The 24,396-nt window shown below is 40.7% G+C and overlaps 1 protein-coding gene across 1 annotated transcript in view; it reads right to left on the bottom strand.

Annotated features, from left to right (window-relative positions):
* Positions 1-22,501, bottom strand: part of LOC111240324 (TSC22 domain family protein 2-like) — a 36,587-nt gene extending 14,086 nt beyond the window's left edge. Inside the window, exon 1 of the mRNA XM_022770296.1 lies at positions 20,268-22,501. Within this exon, the coding sequence (XP_022626017.1) occupies positions 20,268-21,880 (1,613 nt within the window). The 5' untranslated portion in view covers positions 21,881-22,501. The remainder of the gene's footprint in view (positions 1-20,267) is intronic.
* Between the last annotated feature and the right edge of the window lie 1,895 nt (positions 22,502-24,396).

Below are 24,396 nucleotides of genomic sequence, written 5' to 3'. Positions count from 1 at the left end.
GTGTTCTTGGACCCAAACTAGGATCTGAGCCCCGGAGCTCTTTGCTCAGACAATGTCATATAATTTCAACCACTGGTGCCAACCACTGGTTCAACATCAAAGGCTTGAATACAAACGCACTGCCACCTTAACCCCAGAGTTTGTTTGTCAGTGGTTGTTGACAGCCAATTAGATATCCATGGCAAAGAATCAAGACCTCAAACAGCCTCCATGTGACAGCACATGGGAACAAAAAGTTGTTTTGACTAATGCAAACCATAATTACTTCTAAGTTACAAACAAATGCCATTGATCCTCCAACAGTAACGTTGCTACTCAACAAGTACTTACATGCTTTATAATAATTAACAATCCACATTTTCAAGACCTGGAAATGATTCAGTTATACCTTCTAGGGCTGCAACTAATGACAGTTTTCATGACTGATTTGCTGTTTAGTCTACAAAATGTAGGAAAAAAATTGCTTGATTTGTTCAAAAGCTGAAGAATATCCAAGATCCAATAATATATATAAAATATATAAATCAAAGAAATGCAGTAAATTCTCACATTGAAGAATTTTGGTTAAAAAATTGACTAATCAGAAAAGCTGCTTATTAATTTTATTTTGATAGTCTAATAAATCAATCGACTAATGATTTCAGCACTAATAGTTTCTTCTTGGGTTTCTCCCTGTGGTGAGGACTGCATGATCAATAAAGTGAAATGCATTGGCATGTTCAGTTAATTTGACTTAGCTGACAGCACTACACACGCTCAATAGCCCAGACAAGTTATTTAGTAGTCCAGCTCTACCTCTATCGTCAATTTCTTTGGTTTTAGGAAAAGTTCTTAAAATATAAGAATTCATTTTAAAATTCAATTCCCTGAGTCAATGAATTCAAGTCGATAATCACCAGCTTCTCATCTGAGCATACAAATGACATAAGAATATTACGTCATAAAACACAACCTCTGTCATGCTATCTCAGTGTGATCTTCTATTTGCAGTGCTAAAACCCCCTGGCCCTGTGCTGCACACGTTGTATGGGCAAGAGAAACCTGAGCGCCACATCCTCGTGACCGGCAGAACGGAGATACTCAAAAGTGTCACAGAGCCCTGAAACAGAGCCAGACCAGAGTGTTACAAAACGCACTCGGACGCTTCCTGCAGTACCATGCTCTCTCCATGCATTACACACTCGCAGCTGCTGAAATGTCCAGCTTGACAAGTCGTTTTGTTTCTGTAGTTGGTCTCAAAGTGCCATTTTTCATTTTACAAAAGGAGAAAAGTTTGCCAGAGAAGTGAAATAAAGATTCATTCATGTAAGTTTTGGAATGCAACAATGAAGTGGTTGATAGCAATTTCTACCAGTACCTACAATCTTCATGTGATAATTTTGCAGTACATTCAGTTCCCTTTCCCCCTAGTAATGCCAGAAATGTGTACACAGCAGTATTTAAAACATAATGAGACAATTAGTCTTTCTTTTGTCTGTTTGAAGTTTATGTGTTTATATTTATTTTCTTTTTAAAAAGCTTTTACCTACTAAACTTGGTCACTGAAACCAAGTCTAAGGAAATTATTTTAAATTTAGGCCTATCCACCAAAAAGCTTAAGATGAAGACCTAATGACAAAAACTATAATCATACTTTTTTTTTTTTTTTTTTTTACATTTTTAATCACCTAATTTAATATACACTCACAATACAATTTTGAGTTTTACAATGTTTTGTGGATGTTAAGACTTAAGGCAGTTGTGGTGTGGTAGGAACCTCAACAATGCAAGTCATCTTTCATTAACTGTAAAATAGATTTTTGTTGAATGATAGTGTCATTTGTTTTAAAAAGTTGATGACAGTGTCACTTCGTTGACAACGCTTGTGGACATATTTTCAGAAAAATGACACTTCGGGGTTGAAGTTAACATGGACATTTTCTTGCAAGGTGTGCTGCGTTATAGGGGTGCAGGGTCTGGGTTAGCCAGCCAGTCCAGGCCACACACACACACACACACACGCACACACACGCACACACACACACGCGTGTAAACACACCCGAGCTCATACCTATCGTTGACAGGCTTTGACCCTCGTAATCTGCTAGGCCGGAAAGCCTGGTAGAAAGCAGTGGATGGGTTCCTGCATTTTAATGGGCGAGGAAACAGAGACAGGAGAAACATGAGTAAAGGAAGAGAAACATGTACACTGACAGAGAGGCATGCTTTGACAGAGAGAGAGAGAGAGAGAGAGGGAGAGAGAGAGAAGGTGAATGAGAGAGTAGAGGAAGACCCTGAATCACACTGAGAGGAAATGATGATACAATCCAGATTGCCCAGTACTATTCAGAAATTACATGATGTAGCAACACCAAGGGCATTACGGGTGCATTTTTCCAAGTCGTAAAAAACTTTATCATATACTATCCCTGACAAGTTGAATTACTGCCACCCCTTATTGTTCATTTTAATTTTTAAATAACAGCCTTCACTGAAACATTTCAGTGCTAAACCAACAACTGTTGCCACAGACAGTTTTGTATGATGTGACAAATAACATAGGCACTGCTTGTCCATAGTTACGGAAAAATATTATTATTATTAAAAAAAAAAAACCTTTATATAAAAAAAAAACTAATAAAGAATGTTTGGTATTTAAAATCAGTGTAAAACTCATAATGCTGAAAGACTTGAAAATAGAAAGAAAAGTGGTCTTGTTATCAATTTCAGTTGAGATAATCTTGTCTCCTTGCACTCTTGTGTAGTCTAATATTTAATAACACAATGCAGAAAAGGACACTGGGATATTATGACACTTACTGACACGTCAAAGGTTGCCACTGATCAGGGATTATCTGGACTTCTTTTGTGTACCGTGAGCTATTAACAGTCATGAATTTACTATTACTCTACAACCACCTGGCCATTTTGATTTGTAGAGAATAAAGTGAACTTGTAAACGGGCAGTTTTCCTGACACAGCAGCTGAGGGTAGATAAAATTACGACCAACATCAAATATTTATCAGCATTTGGGCATTTGCTAGTACACAGTGTTAATAATACACCAAGATCATAATTTAACCTGACTCCAAATCTCAGTCCTGGATATCTGAATCTTGACTATAAAAGACTGAACATGTAGCCTTTTCATGTTTGACTCTATTGTTTTTTTAATCTCTTATTAATTATTTCCGTATTGTTTCTGTATTTTATTTCTTGCTTCGTCTTCTATTGTGAAGCACTGCAATGTTTGATCTAGACAGGTGCTATATACTTTAATTAAACTTCTCTTACTTAGATATGGTGAGCAATTTCAGTCAAAGTGCTTTTACATATCGTGACTGCAGACATTTTTAGGGCCATAAAATTAAAATGTTTTTATTTATCTACATTGAAGTCATTTAATTAAAAAAAACATTTAGACTAACTTCAGACTGCCTCATACTGAGGTGGAAAGAAATATGATATTTAAAAACGCCAAAACAACTTTAACAAAAAGTGTTAACAAAACAAACTATAAGCGATAAGGGCAAGTTAACAGTGGTAACAGTCAGACAAGTGCATGCTCCTGCTGGGTTCAAGTTCATGTCACTCACCCTGCTGTCTGCACAATAAATGTAAAACCTTCTATGGGAGGCTTGTCTAACAATAAGAGCAGGGGTGGTCAACAAAATCGTAAAGTAGACAGCTTTCACTGGAAGACCAAAAAACAAAAGCAAGGGGTAGAAAGGAATTCATTTACGAAACCAGAAAAGCAGGGTTAACCATCCACTACTATACTGGTTGACTGTCAGGAGTGATTTACAGATGAGTTTCCATATCTGAGCCCATGACAGATTTATCTCTGCCACACCCCACGGACAGCAGCTCAAGACTTTGAGTTTCCTTATGCACTGGGGAGGTATTTAGATGGTGTAAGTTTAAAGAGCTCACAAACAACATATATCAACACAGTAGCTGTGAGCTCGGCTCTCTGAACATGCCAACATACAGATGGTGGACAGAATAAAGGAAAAGAAACCAAAAGGTGTTAATTCAATGCTCCTTGTCATATGTTTTTCAAGTGAAATGAACTCTACTGAAGGGATGAACTGTGTTCTTCCAAAAGACATTTCAAAGAACCTTCGCATGGCCACTACAACCTCCTAACATCCCCCTGAACCTTCTGAGGGACCTTTACAGCCTTGTCATTGACCACTAAAACTTCCAAAACTACAACCTTCTCAATGGCTTTTAAAACCTCAAAAAATCCCTTGAAACTCCTAGATGATCTCCAGAACTTCCTCACTGACCACTACAACCTCTTTAGAGGACCTCCATAACCCCCTAAAGGACCACTAGAACCTTTTTATTAAATGTACATGTAAAATCTAACAATATGTGTTAGTAAGCCCTGAGATAAGTTCCTCCTTTGATTTATCTTTCTTTTTTTATTGGGATTGGGAGAATTTTGTATGCTTGACAAGTCAAAGACAAGACAGGGAGAAGGTCTGACAAGAAGCTGAGTGAGAAGCTGCTATTTAAAAACCAGGAAGCAGAGTCAGAGAAAAGTCAGGGAAAACAGGGAAGCATGGTGCGATACCTCACCTGAACCCCCTTCAGCAGTCTCACTCTCTGCAGCAGGAATCGTACTATTGAAGTACTTAAGTCTCTCTTTCAGTGCTTTATATAGGCCACAGCAGTGCGCTGTACACAGCACTGTAAAAGCTATTTTAAAGGCCTGACATTTGTGGTTGTATGGTCTTTATACTATTTGTTCAGTTTTTGCTCTTATTGCTTTGTTTCTCTGTACCATTAAAATTGCCTAATGTGTTTCAGAGGTTTGAATAAAGGTTGAATATCGGAGAAGGAGAAAGAGATTACATGACAAACACCCTGTCTACACCAGCAACACAGCAAAAACACAACACCGTCATCACAACAGCAGCTGCTGCTGTTCTTCATTAGTGTGTATACTTCAGTCAAAGCACTGCTGTACACAAAGAATCACTTGACAGAGCCTACAGCCCAATACACTCATGCTTAAAAGCGTATATAAAAAACTAAAGAGCTGAAGTGTGAAGAGATGCTTTGGGAGTCATAGATGTACAGCGTGAGTTAAGGTGAGCCATGTTGCAGCTGTTGTAGGCAGCTGCACTGAATAAAACTGAAGTGCATCAGTCCAATGGGCAACTGAAAACCACAGCTTAATCGGACCCAATAAATGAATATGATGAACAATGTAGTCATTAAGTCTAATCCAATTTTCCACTGTAAGGATTTGATGCTTTCTTTGTCCTACATGATTGGGGACTGTTTGTCGGACAAAACAAGATATCTGAAGAGATCACCTTAGGCTTTTGGTTATTTTTCATTTTCCAACTTCTAGTTGGCATAATCAAATACAAATCAGGACCTTGTCTTTACAAAGCACAGCTTACGTCCTGTCACGTTGCAACCTTAATAAATTTGACAGAATGTTGTTAGGCAGGTATGCAAGTTCATAAACATAGCTTCTTATCTGGTTGACCTACAGCCCCAAATGAAATGTACTAGAAAGCGTGATGGGAAGTCTTGTGCTTCCTTCAGGCATTAATTTAGAAGGCACTTATTTTACAGGTTGACTGATGCACACATGACTACACTTAACCTTAAGGTGAGTTTCTATCATTCAGAATTAGAATTTGCAGTTTTTTCTTGCATTAGCTGTTGAGAGAAGGCCTGCAGTGCCTCCAGCTCAGGCCACTGCTTGTCCACTGTTTGCGTGACTCCTGAAAGAGCATCAAAATCCATGGGATGTTAAGTGAGTATTTGAGGTCATTTCTGAGCCCTTCCACCAAAGTACAATAGCTTCCCTGGGGTCTATTTACCTCACTAACCATGCAGAATCCACATAACGGATAACTTTAAAAATTGCTTTGGAGCTGAAATTGTGTCAGGTTGTTCATAAAGATGTCCCAAAAATTACAGTACAGCATATGCAGGTACAAAACATTATGATACTCTTGCAGCCTGTTTACAGAACTAGTCTATCATTTTAAGCAAACACAGGCCAGTAAAATGGATGTAAGAAGCCCCATTCAGGCTGGATTTATTTCTCTAGGTTTTAACATTACCTGTTCTGGTCAGTGATTTTAATTTTATTAGAGTTTAATTAATAAACCCAGTATTTGCATTATTAAATACCACTATGTGTCCAGGATATACTTAATTCTGTACTTTTATGGAGTGTAGTTTTTACCTTATTTGAAAAACATTCTGAAAAGATGTCTTTGCGGTTAAAGACATTATGAGTTCCTACAAAAAAATGGGTTGGGCAAGATTCTTGAAGCAAAGTCACACAATACTGTCAGATGAGACAGACCGTTCCCTGGTCTCATGATGTGTGCTTGACAAGGGATTTAGCAGCCAGCACTTCTGTCAATAAAGAAGCTATGTTAGTGTCAAAGCTCTGTATCTCACATGACGGATCTGTCAACTCAAACAGACAGAACTGCAGACGAGTTACAAGTTAAAGGAAAAGCCTGTCTTAATGAGTGGAGAAACATAACAAATGCAGATGCTTTCAAACAGAGCATGAGGGTTGATAAACAGTTTGAGTGTGACCATGATGTAAATCATATGCTTGTCCCCAGATCTCAACTCAGCTGAACACCTATGGGAGATTTTAGACTAGCGTGTTAGGCAGTATTCCTCACTAAACACCAATTGAGTAAATACCTTTTAGAAGAATGGTGTTCAACCCTGCAGTAGAGTCTAAGACTTGCAACGTTTTTACCAAAGAAGCTGTTCTGGAGGACTGTGCTGGCCCAAGACACTTTATATTGAAGTTTTCCTTTGTCACTCATCTGTATTTGCTGCAATATCCAAGTTTTAGGATCTTACATACTTTGATGAGTGATGAGAGTCTTCTTCGATCAAAAAAGGTCAATCAAATACTGTATGTGATATAATTACAATTACATAACCATAATGGTTTGATGGTGTTCCAACTCCCCGCTGTGGCACAGGAACTTTTAAAAAAACAAGTATGCCCATAAAAATTCCTGTGCTCTGACAGGTTAAGAATCATGGCACAACATACACAGGATGAAGAATAGTCTCAAGTGGGATTCTGTCTGTAAACCCCATCCTTAAGCTGCCTCAGAAAAGGCTGCTGCATGGGCCTGAATGAACACATACTCCCTCAGGTCACTTGAGGAAAGCTGCTGCTTTCAATAGAAAGCACAAAAATTTAATTCCCTTCCTTCAAAATAAAAAACAAGACGGCCTCAGTCCATACAGTCAACAAACATAAGGACCATTCTGACACTGGGTTTTGAACTGCAGGTTGTTTTCCTGAAGCTGTCCCTTTGATGTTTATGTATGCACACAGAACTGAGCAGCCTTTATCCATACACAGATTTAGTTTCATGTCATGCATACAAAACTCTCGCCCTGTTCATATAGCACAAGACTGTTTTTTGGCTGAGGCCTGACACAGAGGGAGGCTGAATAAACTGGATGGTGGGGTGGGATGTGATGTGACCAGAGGAGTTCCTCTCATAACGCAGTGATTAGGAGATGCCGTGGGAGAGAGAGGAAAAGGCTCCATGGCAAACAGGGATGTGACCCTCTGCATGGGGCCAAGCCTGAAGCCACACCAGGGTCAGGCTAGTCCCAGCTGTGCAGTTAACCACCGCTGACAACACAAGCCCGCCCACTCTCCTATGGGAGGCTACAGCCAATAGGACTGAGAATAAGGCTCTGTTGGGGTATTTGTGACTCAAGTTTAAAAAAACCTCAGTAGGTAAGATCACAACTCGAGCTTTAGTGATGTTAAATGCAAACTGCAACACATCAGCGAAAAACTGGCAAATATGTAAAGTCAGTGAAAGATGAGTGAAAATATGTCACAATGATATGAGCATTCTGGTAAGCAGAGGGTGCTAATTTCTGCTCAGGTTACACATAATTGTTACCATGAGTACAGATGAGTCAGTATAATTCAGGATCTGGCTTGGCTCATTCAGCTAGGAGGAAGCACATCGCATCAGCCTGGAGCTACAAAGCCACCCTATCTGCTCAATTTCACTTAGCAGGGCTCAAGTTCATTGACTCAGTCAGTTAAATAAAGTGTAGAATTGGTTCCTGAAGCGTGACACTGGCCCAGTGAACTCTGCCATATTGGTCTTCAGGTCTGTTTCTGTCTCAGCTTGTCGGCTGCTCTGTAACAACACGGGCCTGTCACTCTCCAGTGACTTTGTCTGAGGTCAAGCGGCAGGGCCAGGCAACTGAGGAGCACAGATCTGAAAAGAAGTACAAAGGATGTATACAGTGGGACAGGAAGCATGACTACCGGTCATGACAATTCTTGATGAAGAAAAAAAGCTGGTCACAAAATGTTCTGAATGTCGTTAATAATGTTTTTAAGTCTTAATAGTTTACTTATGGTCTTACGGGCGCATAGCCAAAGCTTCAGATGAAAAACATTGTTTTATTTATTCTAGTTGAACTTTTGAATAAACTAATTTTGTTGACCTGCAACTGTAACATAGAGTAAACAGTATGCCTTTTGGTAAACACTAAACAAGTTACAGTACATGACATATGTTTTTTATTATTTTTTATTTTATGACTGGCCTGACTGGGAGAATAGGCAGGTTTCTTAGTAACTTTTGGCAGTGCAGGTGTTCTCCTTTTATACTTTTTATCCAAACTACCTAACATTACAATGCACTCCTTCAATTTATTATGCACGGTCCCATAAGGAGTTTTCCCTTCAAACCATTCAAGTGTTATTGCAACTGTTCAGTACCATACTCTGGCTTTGATGCAAAGTCCCCTCAGCTGTTGTGTCGCTGGTCGCCTGGGCATTCATATCTCCATGCAGACGAAGCACTAGCAGATTCCTGTGACAAATCACAACCGACTCCTTTTACATACCGTACAGTGGGTGTGTCCTGTGGGCATTACATTGGCTGCCCTAAGGTAAACTTTCTCTAGTACAGAGAGCATAGTGCTAAGGTTCCTGTTACAGGTCTTTGTATAGAATAAAAGGAATCATGCTGAGAGAGGCTGATACTAAATGTAGTAAAAAGTTATCATAGTTCACATTGTAAGGTATTGTATACCTTTCTAGATATAATCCTTAATAGTGTCTGTAAAATAGATATGATTCTACTGTAAATGTTTACTTATATCAATGATCCAGGCCTTAGAACCCTGTGACACCTTTGGCAAATGAAAAAGAAAAAAGGAAAATAAATTAATTGTACCTTGTGACATAACGCTTGCAATAGGTCACCGACTTGGCAAAACGACTTGGCAAAACGAAACCAAAGTTTGCTAACTTTGGTCAAGGTACTAGTGCTGTAGCTCTGTTAAATGGCAACATTTTAAGTCACAGCAACAAACATCAGCTTTCAGTACAAACATGAGGTCAAGAAGTGTCCTGTATCTACTTGTAGGTTTATCTGTGATTCGCACAAGCGGACTGTGGAAAGTTCCAGCACCTCAAAACTGTACTAAAGTTATTCTGTGGAGTTTCTGAGCAGATCCCCTGATGCTGACTGTCGAGAGCTATCCAAACAAATATCACACCAGACCTATGTTTTAGTGTCTCTGGTGACCTAACACCCATGAAATGAACTTTTCAGGGACACTGTCACACTGTCAAATGTATTTGTTGCAATCCTAGTTCAGTGATAAAATGCCAATGCATTGCCCTTCCTGATTTCAGCTGTTGTCCGTCAGCTGAGGTTAACTCACTGACAGCACAGGAAGTGGCAGCAGCATATTTTCCGTTGTTTGGTATGGAGTTTTTTTGGCTGACCTCATTCTGATGGTGGCAAAGTGGCAGACAGACAGAGCATTGCACAGCAGCACAAGAAAAAAGCAGCAGTACTAAATGTATAAATCAAATGATGATTGCTAGACCTTTAAGTGCAGTACTCCACTGAACATGTGTTGTTACTTTTAACCCATGTTCATGTTTCACAGCTCTATGGTAGATGAGAAGGAGGGTGAAATGTTGTAACGTGTTAAACTTAGAGGCTGACTCAGATGAAGAATACAGAGGCATGATAGTGTGAAAGTTCAGCATGAACCAGTTATCACATCTCACCATGCTGCTGACCAGGAGGTTCAACAGGGGTTGTGTTGGTTAAATACTTCTCAAATGCTTTGAGACTAAAAAAAGACAAACAACGGTACGGCAGCAAACATGATAGGAGGCATGTGATTATCACAGTGAGAGCTTTGGTTTTTACACGCATCAGCATTTTTTAATGATGAAATCAAGTGAAAAGAGTCCGATTCACTACAGCATGACACAATAATTTCAACAAAGTGTTATGAAAATAATTACTTCATAAGGGGCACATTGACACTCACACACACACACACACACACACACACACACACACACACACACACACACACACACACACACACACACACACACACACACACCTAAACATAATCACATAATTACAGGAAGTTTTGTGTTGGTAGCGAGGAGATAAACGCTATCATCTGGATGGTCTCACTGGGAGAAAAAAATAGGACAAGTTTAGGCATCTATGACAAAAACACTCTGATTCAGCGATAAACCAAGGTACCATCTGTTCAACACCGTCGCTTCAAATGAGTGAATAAACCGTTATCAGTCTACCCAGTCACAATGACTCACGTCCGTTTCCTTGCAGAAGCCTGCTCATTGTAAGACACTGGAGGAGGTGAGGTGGGGGGGCAGAAAGTGGTTCAATGCTTATGAGAGGTGACACATGAGACGAAGTTGACTTGAGAAAAAGGAGAGGAAGAAGACAACAGAGGAAGCGTTTGACAGAATATGAAAGCGGACATCAAAGCAAAGCAGGAAACTGAGGTTCTTACAAAACCTGCGCCTTTCTCAGCTGAAGACAGAAAAAAAAAGTGCCCTGAAACAATTGCATTGCTTGCATGGATGTTAGATTCAGCTTGCAGAACAGATATGACCTTAGTTGGCCTTCAGAGCAGCTTGTGCTCATGTTCACTTGAAAAAAGCACTCAAGAGTGAATCCACTGCTGAACCTACACAACTTGACAAGACTGATTAATTTAGTGGGGGTATAACTACAAGAACATAGGTCTTCATCGTCATCGTTTAATCGCCCTATGGTCATCTGATCACCTTGGGCTTTAGGAGGCTGCGATAGAAATTTGTAATATTAAAGAGTAAACAAACAAATAGACAATCTATTCGCCAAGAAAATACTTGTAAGATGAATCAACAATGAAAATTATGACCAGTTGCCCATTTTACTTCATAGACCAATATGTTGACTATTTTCTGCTCCATCAGGCATTGGCTGTCACATGAAATGCTTGAGTATTTTGTCAAGATGCTAGTATACAACATTTTTTAGCTTTACAAGCAAAAACCAGGGCAATGGCCTGTTACCTCAGGGGACAAGGTTACATATCGTGTGAAGACAGAATCTTAAATTCATGACTGACAAGTTTATTTTCAACCATAAAATGTCCTGATTGGTACAAAATTTTGCATCCTTGTCAAATATGTTTACTTACGTTATGTGTTTATGTTAAAAATGAATATTTGTAGGTATTTTGTTACCATATAGCAAATATAAAACATTAATATGAGCCTCAAAAACGTATCACTTAGGCTCAATCCAATACACTTGGCTTCTCAGTTGAGGAAGGTCTTCAACCGACAAATGTGGCATCCATAAATTCAAAACTTTAAAAACCAAATTCAAGGACTATTCTTTAGTCGTGATTGAGGAATCTTAAACTTCAATATTCTCTCTGCCAAAACAGGCCAGGCCAAATCAGCTTCAAATTAGCATTTTGTCTTAGCAGTGATTTGTTTCACTGTGTGTGGACTTTTGTTTCCACAGACAGACTTTCACCCCTTTGAGAAGAAGACTTGAAGGGTCTGGAGGAAAATAACACAGGCAGTGATTGGCTATTGAAAAGGAGATTTAAAAAAAAAAAATAAAAAAAAAAGCTTCCTGACCCTGGAGACACAGAGAAGAAGCCAAACATGAGCACCCTCTAAAATCTCTCCTTCAATTCTCTCAGCCAATCCTATACTGTCTCACACACACAGACACACACACACACACACACACACAGGACTAAAGAAAAAATGAACAGTCACAGGCACCAGTGAACCAGATCAGTCGACGACACCCATTGAAAGCAGGCGAGCACACAGAGAGAGGATGGATGACTCAAATGCAGCTGCCTGCCATGTTTTCCACACATCCTCATTACTCACTATTCAGACATCTTGGGCTCCGGGAGGCCCTAAGCACTGAAACCTCGTTGTTCAGCCCTTGCTTCCCACTCTAGGAGACTGAATGACTGCAATACATAGCTTCACATTTTCTACAGCAACTAGTTAGCTTTTTTAGAGCTGAAGACATTTATATCCCACAGACATCCAGTCAAATCTTCGACTCCATGCCTAAAGACGATCTGTGGTCGACTTTAAAAGCTCTCCTCAACAGAAAGTCATTGTCCTAGAACTGCTGAATCACCTAACCACTGCATTAACCCCAACTGATTTGCATTTTCTTTCTTCTCCCCCTTTCCTACCGTGCTTTACTTGCTCTGAAATATCTTTTTTTTTTCACCCCTGCACTTTGAAATTTGTTACTGCTTATCATTAATGCATTATCATTAGAACAAATCAGGGAGACAACAGGAACAAGAAACCCTGGTATGTGGCTAGTTGTGCATGGTGGCTGTCAGGAAATTGTACCATCTGACACTTGCAAAGAAATGGTCCCATTTATAGACTTTAAACTTTTCTCTCTTTCACTTCCCAGTTTTATCTATGCATATCTAACTTTACTGTAAACCAACAGGGTGAAACACAACAAAATCGGAAACGCATGAGCTGACCTCTGAGGAATCTCCGAGGCACCAAAGTTGTCCAGTGGGTGAATGGCTTTTCACTTCCCAATGCTGAAATACATACAAGATGTAAAATTGCCCAGAGTCCTTTAACAGATCACCCACCATGGTGTGTACTATTCTGCAGTTTTAGGTCAGCAGCAACAGCAGTAACCATATGTCAATGTCACAAAAAGCTGCCACAGTGAGCTGGTAAGATGAAGAGCTGCTGGCTACAGGTTCTGAGTTTAGGTGAACTTCATCAAGTAATAAGATGTAAGTAATGTGCTGTTTTGTAGTACGTAAACACCTTGCATTGCTGTTGTTCTTGTTGCACACTCTGCAGCTAACGATTATTTTCATTATGGATTCATTTGCAGAATGTTTTATCTACAAAATGTCAGATATGTCATTACGTCATTGCTAATGTCATTACACCCATTACAAGATCCTCGACACCAAGATGGCATCTTTCTTGATTGCTTGTGTTTAGTTTTTTCTGGCCAACAATCCAAAACCCAAAGATACTCACGTGAAACAGCGAACAGTAGCAAATTCTTACACTTGAGAAGCTGGAACAAGGAAATATTTTGCATATTTGCTTGAAAGATTAAACAATTAATTAATTATATAAATAGTTAATAGTGATAACAATTTTCTGCAAGTCCACTAAATGATTTATCTACTTATCGTTGCAGCTCTACACAGGTTGGTATAACTAAGGCAGACTTTGACTATGGCTTATATCAAACTAACAGACAGATGTCTGTATTTCACCTACTGCACAAAGCTGTCTAGTTCTTGACTTTCTGTGAATTCTGGGTGATTGAAGACTTTTTTTCAAATTACAAATCATGGTTTACCGAGCTACCATGTTTTGTGCAATTAATGGAGCAAGTGTGTACAATAAGGACACTCTAACTTTGCATATTTATGGTTAATATGTTCTCAAAAGTTGATCGATCACTGACAAATTGTCAACATCCATCCCAGAAGTTACGACACATACACTGGATTATTACACAATCCCTCAGCCCAACATGGCCCTGTTCTCCACATAGGAAATACACAGAGGAAACAAGGACTTGTCAACAGGTCTTCTCCTTGGTTAGGGTGCATACTTAACATACTGAAACCATTCGAAAGAGGGGTCTAACCTGTTCTTTTCTGAGACCATTCTGAAAAAGACAACAAACACAAACAGTTTGCACACACTGTCCTCATTCCTAGAACAGCCTGCAACACACTCTGCGGCTGATTCAATGGCCTTGCTTCCAGCACAAACTGAGTTAGTTATGGTACGCCGCCAGGAGCGTGGTTGTTTACTTGCTTTGGCAGGTCCACTCTAATTGGAAGTGATCCCCTGACCACATCTTGCTGAGATAACAGGGTGGGTCCTGCTATGCTAACTTGTTCAACCACTTTGCCTCACACCACTGGCCCCTTTAGATCTTACATTTTAGAAAAAATATAACAAACTTCACATGTTTTAAAATAAAACACAATTCACTGTACCATGGCAAAATGAGAGAATTGTTTGCTCTGCTTCACAAAAGGATGATTATCTTTGGAAGCAGGACCAAATTAGATGAAATCCTTAATGAGCACTATGACAGCAGTTCAAGGAGACATCATTAAAAGGCAACTATTGCCAGTTACTATGCTTGTTAAAATTGTTGATGATTGCTCAACACCAAGACTTCCACACTAATTTAAAAGTAAAAAAGTATGAAATGAGGCTTCTGGTGAAAGCACAGCCCCCTTTGGAAGCAGAGATGGAGAGTTTGTTAACAGGTCAGTTAGGGATAGAGCCAAAAAAAAAAAAAAAAAAAAAAAAAAAAACAAGTGACAGAGCAGCCACATTAGAGGGAGACAGGAGGCAGGCCAGTCATCCATCCCAAAAACAGAGCTGGGGCAGACCCATCCGCTCAGGCTGCAGCCCGGGGCGTCCGACAACCACTGCCATTCAGGGCTCCTGGAATGTGTCCCCTGGAAGTTCAGGCAGGTCAGCTATCTGTGGAAAATAAGCTGCGGCCTTGTTTCCAGGCACCGTGGCAACCAAACTACAACCCCGAACACACACACACGCCCCATCCCAAACCTGACTCTTCATCCCACCCTGTCCTCACTCACTCCCCCTTTGTGTTAAACTGTCAAACTGCCAAGAGGTAAAATGGAGGGAGGTGCCACCGTACAAGTACTGAACATGCTCGCATTTAGGCTTTCAGTGTCCCCATGTGCATCTGTGAAACAACTGGGAAGAAGTTAATACGCTCCTAACCTCTATGGAGAGCTTATTAAAAACCTAATATATTTCTATCCAAACAATGCCATGTGTTGGTGGCTGTTGAAAAGTACCAGTTAACAACAAAGACCTCTGACAATACGCTGTCATTTTCAATGCCATAAGCAACCATGGGGGAAACACTCTAATCCTTTCACCATGTTTCAACACTAAATTACATTGAGAGTAAAACTGCTTCTCACATGCTCCAAGTAAAAAAATAAGTCAAAATAAATAAAAACGATAAAATGATGAGAAATTGGTACATATACATACACCCTGAGCAGGTCGTAACTACTTATACACCGTACAAAATGTGTTATTAACTTAAAAGATTTTACTTTTTAACAAAAGTTTTGACATTCTGCTTACCTGAGGAAAATAGATAAGAGAGCCAGCAAAAAAAAAACAAAATAAGAAGATGAGGAGAAAGTATAAATAACAATTAATCCTTAAATGAATTTAACATAATACACTGTCTACATTCATCTTGAATTTAAGGCTGGATAATGAAGACTAAAACAAATGGCTCTATATTAATCACTTAAGTCTCTAATTACATTGTCAATGTAATGTCAATGCATCTTGCTGCTCTACTCAGAATGCAGATATTTGCTGCAGAAAAGGAGTTTTACTTAGAGCAAAATACACAGAAAGATGAATCTTTATACCTCAGAGCCATCCACTTTTGACCAAGTGACAGGTATAACAATATTTTCACAACATAGTCAGCTGAGAACCATTAAGAGCTAATCATTAAGATACCTGCTAAGATCCTACTAAACTCCCAAATCAATCCTGTGCTGACATACATTAGCTGGCAGCTGCTTTAAAGACTGCCGGCGGTAGCAGAAGCAAAGATTTACATTTTCCCACATTATAACCAGCATTGATTGAAGAGATTTCCCGACTGCCATACAGGCTGCACTCACCACAGTTGAAGGTGGACGACTCACATTTTCCATCAAGTTGAACTCATACACACTTTGCAGATGACCTTTCATAAAGCTTCCAATCAGATTATAACCTTATGTGACATTTAGTGTGTATGAGGAGAAATTAATCTTGTGTGTATCTGAGTTTCCACAAATTGCTCAGTGACATCATGTCGGCTATCAGACAAGTTGAGGAGGTTTGGCAGCTGGTTTACTTTTCTTTTGTTGGGCCAAGTTCATCGGCTTGTTTGCTGATATGAATGGCAGTCTTTTAATCTGGAGGAAACAAACTAAAGTTTATAAAAACCATGCTTGCAACTAGATTGTGCCAGGTTCAAATCCCCATACTGACTGGCAATAACCTTCACTCAGCCACTTGTATTTCAGACTTGCCAGTCACCTGCTACAACATAACAGACCATGACAAAAGTACACAAAAACTGTAATTAATCTGTCACCAAATGACATTTTGCAGGCTTCTTCTGGGAAGAACCAACATATTTAGCCCTGGAAAAATGTCAAACAGTTTTTCAGTAAGACTGAGCCACTGAGACTGCCACAAGAAAAATACCAACCAACAGTGTCAGGCTGTTTTGCAAAGTTTAGAGGAGTGTGTCGGAGAAACCAGCAGAGGAAGAGTCAAATGAAAGCAAGAATGTGTCAGTAAAAGGTATATGGTATGGTAGCAAAAAGGGGAATCTTACCACCAATATCACAATTTATGACAAAGGGCTTTTACTTCTGAAGTGCACCTTTGCCAGACCTCATGACTGGACTTGTGAATGGAGCTTGGGAGTGACTTGTGCTGATATCAAAAGAGCGGCATGACTCGATATACACAGATGAATACATAACATATCCCTCCTGTGACCCATGACCTTAATCTTTCCTGCATAAAGCTTAGGTATTTGGGATGTACACAGTTACCTAAGCTCTATTCACATTATCAATCAGAATAATCCATTTGATTTCAAGGCAGTTGTTGTGCTCCCTTCTTTTTAAAATGAAATAGTAAACTGTAAATTGTGTAACAGAACTTACTTCAGACTGCATTTTCTATGCACTTAAGCTATCATCGTTTTTCTGCTGGAGAAAATGTAATCAATTATGGATTAATAATTAACATTCCTAATTGAGAGAGTACAGTACAAGAGTCTTGTGGTCTGTCCTGGGAGGAGTAACTGAGTTAAAGGCCAAGTGCTCTTACTGAAGGAAACCAATTTGTCCCAGGGGCAGCTTCATCACTTTATTTGGCAGAGATGCAACCTACTGAGTGGGGACGCTAACCATCCCAAGCTGAGGGGAAATCATTCTCATCTCACAACTCCACCCCCACAATGCTTTGTTCCACTTTTGTGATGCACTCTAATTCAAAACAGAACCAAACAATGAAACTTGGAACAGATTCCTCTACAAGGCTGATCTCGTGCACAGAACAATGCACCTCTGACAAGAGGAGAAAGTTTGGAAATCTGTGTCCTGTTATACTGGGGTGTGTTCCTTGAAATATGTCTTTTTTGGTCCTCCCTGAGATTAACAAGAGAGTTATGAGTTAACAAGGTATTTTAATTACATCTGATGATAGTTAAAATTATGCCTCTGAATGCCAACTTGCCTTTGGGCCTCACTCAGCAAACTGCACAAGTTTTGAGGTTAACCAAAATTCAACATGTGTGTGCATATATGTGGATAAATGAAGCAAGCAGGGTCCATGTAGAGCGATTTGTGAAAAGCAACAGTAGCGACAGGAATACATGTGCTAGCAGCCACAAAGGGGATTTAAGTCGGTATTTGTAGTATTGCATGTGGTCCACTAGGATTGAAAAAATGTGAATCATTTGCGCTGAGATTTGTTACATATTCTCTGGTATAAAATGTAACAGGTGTGGTGCATATTGGACATAAGAAAAACATCTTTAGTGAAAATAGTCACATTCTACATGAAATCTTTCATCGTGCGCTTTGAATTATAATTTAAATAACAAAAAGTATGTGAAAACTGAACAAAAGGTCAACACTTTGTTTGTATGACTGTGATAGTGTTATATGCCCGAGTCAAAGCATCATGGATAAAAAGTTTTTAAATTGCTGCTATTGCTGAAATTGCATTAAACTTCCAAACTGCCTATCTAGAGAAGTCTGCAGTATTTGATACTTATTGTCTAAAAGCAGGTGTATTACAAGCCTTTAGATGGTTATTATATCATATCCCATAACAATCAAGAGATTAACTGAAATTGTGCGTAATATATTATCCTAATCCACAGGATTAGAAGAAGCAGTAACCCCTAATGGTTGTGTTGAATATACTCCAACTCTGTCTCAATAAGTTGTGGTTTGTCTGGACTTCAGTTCAGTTCATTCAGATGTGATTTTATTTACTCAACATTTTATCATAGGAGTCCTATGTGGTTAAGTGAGACCCCATTTTAATTTTTTTTTTCAAATTAGGACAACTGGGCAATTTTAAGTAAAGTCAATCTACAGTCTCATGGGAACATGAGGAAATGTGAAAAAGAACAAAAGGAGCTTAAACCCCTAACAGGTCAGCAACAAGTCAACACTTCGTTAAGATGATGTGTCAACATGGACACGCCTGACGAGGACCTGAGTCTGAGAGCTAGAGCAGTAAGCAGCCATCATCCTGCTGATTCAGCCTGTCCAAGTCATCGCTACCAGACACAGAGGTTTACGTGCCTGCTATCATTGCCACAGGTGTGTCTGCGTGCCGTCTGTCTGTCCCCTCCACCTCCCTGACATGTTCTGTCCTGTCCTGCTGCCAACATCACCATAGCTACTCAGCCAGCCACTGATGTCACCCCTCTTTTCTCTCTGTCTCTCTCTCTCTCTCACACACACACACACTCACACACACACACACACACACACACAAATGACGAGGAAGCGGTCACAGGCTGTTCTTCTCATGAAATCAGGGACAACACACACAGTTTCTGCGCTCTGCACATTATCAACCCATGGGTGATGCTGCTATGATTAAGTCTCTTGGTAAATAATGATTAGCTTCAGGAATATCTGGACTGTGGATGATAAAAATCAAGCCACAACCTCCTAAAAACACACACACACCTCCTCCTCTGGCCGTACCATTCATAATAAGCACTGAAGAACAGAACAGAGCACACAGATAAACACTGAGGCCTACATAAATACAGGACAGACCATGCGTGTGTGTGCGTGTGTGTGCATGTGTGTGTGTGTGTGTGTGTGTGTGTGTGGACTCTACACTAGGTCATTCTTGGCTCAGACATCACCTCTCAAGCTCTCCTCTGCTTGCGTGGAATGGCAAAGAGTGGCAACACTACAGCTCAAGCTGTGTGAGGGCCATCAGACAGACCCCCAAAATAGCTACAGTGTGTACATTAGAGGAGTACTGTGAGAGTACTGTAGGAACATGAAGAGCCAGTATTTACAAGATTTAAAGTTGGGAGGCTGGGATCACTGCCCAGGGCAAGTATGCTAACCATCTCTCCTAGACAGACAGGAGAATAAAAACCAGCCGCCTACGTTTTGGGAGTTATTCCCTTCTCAACTACAAAACACAGCTACTGCGTGTGTTGTAACTTATCCAAGTGCTTGTTAACGCCCCCTAAACCCAACAAAAAGTCTGAATGGTTGAATGGAGGCTTGAGGGAGGGGGCTGTGGATGTCTAAAGAAGCAAGTTACCATCCAGCATTTTGTGGGTTGCCTATTAATGACAAAGACAGAAAATTCCTTCTGTCTGTGCCAGTTTTCATTGGCTCACTACCGCTCTAATCCCTCCTTCCTCCAAATCTACAACTTTACACTTACAAATAGAACTGAGAAAAATGTGTGTTTTGTTTTATTGTTCTTTAAGTACAAGCAAACCCTTCGAGTTAGAGCGCGTTTAATTTTGGTACTGGTGAAGGGAGAGGCGTTCTCCACAGTGTAGAGTATGACCACACTGCTGTAGAATGCCACAAGAATGTTTAATATGCGGGAAGAGTTCCAGATACACACATACTAACTCCGACAATCTATCAGTTCTACACCAGGTATATACCTTAGCTTTTTTTCTTCATAGATTCCGGCAAACTGATATCCACTGTAATCATAATATTGCATTGCTGATTGCCCACAGCTGAACAAACATAGCAGTAAGCAATATTTGAGGGCAGTGGACTCATTTCACATAAGCCTTTTAGTATTATACCCTCTTACCTGTCCTCATCCACATCCATGGTAATATGGATGCCAAATAGATTGTTGACAGCAGGAGTGGGCAGGTTGAGGCCATCACTGATGAAAGGCTTTACACCATCTTTCCCTGGCACCACACCAGCACTGGGCTGAGGCAGGGCATCAGACTTCTGGATACCATCCTCTGCCTGGTTACTGAAGCCTGCTGTGGCTCCTCCATGGGCTCCCTGGGGGTGGACAAGTCCTCCTGTGCCAGGCGCCTGACTTGGCACACCCGGAGGGGTGTTGGTGGTACTGGGCACTGTGGCAGGCACGTTCTGAACACCGCTGTGGGAGGTTGTGTTGGTGACGGAAGGTGCGGGGGCAATGCCTATCCCTCCTGAAGGCTGAGTCTGGCTGACAGGCTGCTGTTGGCCACTTGTTGGATGGATGGAGGCAATGGCTTGTGCATTGCTCACTTGTAGCAGGAGGCCCTGGGCTGAGGCTGCCTCTCCGCCCAGCCCCTGGACTCCTGGACCAGCGGGGGTGATTAGTGGCGGGGGTACCTGGCTGCTTGGCACCACAGGGAGGGTTGTCATGGGAAGGTTCTGAGTGCTTGAGCCAAAGTGCTGCTGACGATAGTCCGGCTGGCCAGCTGAGAGGCCAGTGGGATGAGAAGAATAGGCAAACTGCTGGGGCTGCGTGGCAGGAGGCATAATGGGGGACTTCTGCATGGCACCTGGGTGCACACCGTTGAGGCTGTTGGAGAGGAAGGTTTGGGGAGCAACAGGCTGCATATTGACCTGAGCCTGTTGTGGTTGCTGTGACGCTGTAGTTGTGTACCCTGTGGGCTGGAAGGCACTTGCTCCACTCCCTATCTGAGGAGCCAAGCTGTAGCCTTGCTGCTGAAGCTCTGAAGGGTGGGCATGGGCGGTGTGCCCGGCAGAGTAACCACTATCAGCGGTGTTCTCTGAGGCATGTGCAGAAAAAGCACTACTAGTGACTACAGAGTTACTGGTGGCCCCTAGCCCACTGTCCCTGTCTATACTGTGATCAAGGGTTACAGATGGTCTTATGCTATCCACAGTCCGATTAACATTTGAATCTGAATCTCTCTCATAGAAGTCAGTGCATGTCCACCTGCCCCGTCTGAAGGGCTCTCCGGTACCATGGTCAAGTTTAATGACCCTGAAACGGGAACTACAGCTGTTAACAGGAGCTGTGGGAGCCACACTGGTAGAGATGGTGGCAGCAGGGGCCGTATTGATGACTGTCAAGGGATGGGTGGCTGAGCTTGGAACAAAGGGTTGAGCTGTAGCTGGCACAGGCACACTTCCTCCTAAATTTTGTGGGGTGACACGACCAGTGCCTAAACTTTTATAAGAGAGTCCCCCGTTGACAGGACCCGTGGTGGGCGGCTGGCCCTCCTGCGTCTCCCCAACATTGTTCAAGGTTTCCTCGGATGAACTCCTGTCACACACCCCCAGATCGGCCCGAGAAACGTCAAATATTTCCGACGACACGTCCTCTGTGCGGGACTCGTCCGGATCGTCCAGGCTCTCGGTGTCGTCGGTGATGCTGCTGGCCGCCACCTGAGCCTGCGTTACACTAGTGATCTGGAAACAACTTTTCTTCTTTGCTGGCATTTTCGACATGTTGACTATCTGCGTCAAGCCTGTCTGCTCCCAGATAAAACTAAGTGCTGGACTAATGTCTCGCGAAGTAATTCACAGCTGGGGGATATGACACAGACACGTACCGTCACAGTTCATTTCCATACCGTTCCTCTTCCTCTCTCTTGTCGGAGAAAAGTGTCACAACCGAGGCCAGATACTCCGAAACTCCCGATGCGTTCCGCTGTCTCCGGTAACAGCACACTGCTGCTCTCCTCCTCCGGCCTCTCTAACACCCGGTCGGCCTTTTTGTGTCCCGGCAGCGGAGTAGCAAACAGGCCCTTGTCAAACTTCTTGCTCTGCAGCTGCCACCGGCACTTTAGTCTGAGGCGGGCCCGGTCTCTCAGCCCACTCCTCTCTCTCTGCTATATATGTGTATATCTCGCCGACTAGCTAAGTTAGCTGATGTTAGCTAGTTTCCCTGCCTCGGTACCAGCATGTGCTGCATTATGATGTAAACAAATCCATCGGCGTTTCAAAAAGAATATATAATCGAGCAGCAGAAAGAGAAAATGTCTCAAAGTCGGTCAAGTTTTGCCTCTCAGCCGTATGGACAGCTCACTTTTGGCAGCTGCTACTAGCAGCTAGCTGACAGATAACCAGTTTACCACAGCGGCAGTAAGCTAACAGGCAGCTAACTCTCCTCCTCTACCACCCGACAAGATGGCAAGAGCGAAGTGCATGCTGGGTATGGAGGTCAAACTAGTTAAATAAATAAATGATTTAAAAAACAACCAAAAACTTTTACGTTCTACACTGTTTGAAAAACCGTCAACATTTTTAAATAGTATAATAATAATAATAATAATAATAATAATAATAATAATAATAATAATAATAATAATAATAATAATAATAATCATAATCCTACCTTTATTAAGGTTTATATATCGTGTTTATTGAATAGTTGTGTCGATTTAACTGTGGTCATTCTGTAGGATGTAGTCTCTGATGCTGTCTCTGATGCTGTTGAACTGTAGTGCATTATTCAGATCTGTTATTTAGCCTACCCTTAATGATACAAATGGTGTTGGAAAAAAAAAAAAAAAAACACCTGTCGGTATAATGCAATATCTCTCTATAAATTGTAAGTAAGACTGTTGTATCAGACTGCATTATCTTTAGTAAGGTGCACCAAAACTTCTTTACTTGTTTGAGCCAATTGTACTTGCTCTGTGTTTTTGATTGCATTTACCCTCCTTTTTAGGAGGTAGTCTCACTACTACTACAGAATATTAAGTTGTTTGGTAGTGTTCTTTTATTTAATATCTTGTTAGTTATGTGCTGATGCCGCTCGTAACATAGTACGTGTGGTTTGGGATTGTGGGAGAGCACTTGTGTGTATGTATTTGTTGATGTTATTATGTTGATTGTTTTGTGCACCTTTATCATCGTTACTATTATACATGTGCTTGTTACTATTACTATATTTTTGTGTCATGAACCCCCTTGAAAATGAGATGATGCATCACAAGGGTTTATCCTCAAATTAAATTTGAAATAAATAAAAGCCTGTATTGTAGACTTTTTGGTTTGTTTTTTTAAACGGGGCATAACCTTCTTACATTTGCACTTGCAAAGGAATTTAGCCAAAATAACAATTAAACCAAACAGCACATGTACATCAGGAGGGACATGATCGACAATTAAAGCACTAATATTAGACCAAAAACATGAGAGTATTTTCAAAACAAGTGAAAAACATACTCAGTAACCAAAGCACAAAAGGTACAATTATCGTCAGTGTCACTTTTAAATCTTATTAAATATAGATCAGAGTGGAAAAAATTGTGTAAAACTTGAAAGAGATTTACTTTATTAGTTATTAGATAGGCCTACTTATGTGGTTAGCTCCAGATCTTTCCAGTTTAAAATATTAACATGTGAAATAGAGACTATATTGTTCATTAGTTGTGTAGCAAAACAGATCTGACCGATGGCAGTAGCTAAACACTATTTCTGTATTAAATTTTTTTTTTTAAAAGCAACAAAAAAAAAAGCTGTCGTCGTCATCGACATCACTTCCGGTTAACGTCCCACCCGGTAAAGTAGAACAGAGTTCACCAGCTGTTGACAGATGTTAGTTTCGGTAATAATTTGGCAATTATACATTCGAGGAAGATCGCGAATTATAAATGTAGTTTAAATAATATTGGCTACAAATGTATTGACTGTTATTCACACCACAGCCATGACAAGAAACAACGCCCTTTTAAACCGTATGAATAGAAACTGCGGACAGAAACTGCTGTCCATTTTAGAAGCATATTTTTAACTGACTTCTGTTGCTAAATTCAGTTTCTATCCGGGATTAAAGTCTGAAACATTCATGTAATAAAAGCGCAGTGACTCATATCACCTGAGTCATTGATTATGCTGCCTGACAAGGCTGAGAGTCATGAATGCGTTTCTTATGAATATACAGGTGTGACAATGAAATTAACAATAATGAAATAATACTGCGTACGTTAGATCGCCAGCTATAATCCTGATTCAGG

The sequence above is a fragment of the Seriola dumerili genome, unplaced genomic scaffold, assembly GCF_002260705.1.
Source record: "Seriola dumerili isolate Sdu_G_001 unplaced genomic scaffold, Sdu_1.0 BDQW01000002.1, whole genome shotgun sequence".
Lineage (NCBI taxonomy): Eukaryota > Metazoa > Chordata > Actinopteri > Carangiformes > Carangidae > Seriola > Seriola dumerili.
This window is presented reverse-complemented; position numbering and strand designations above follow the sequence as displayed.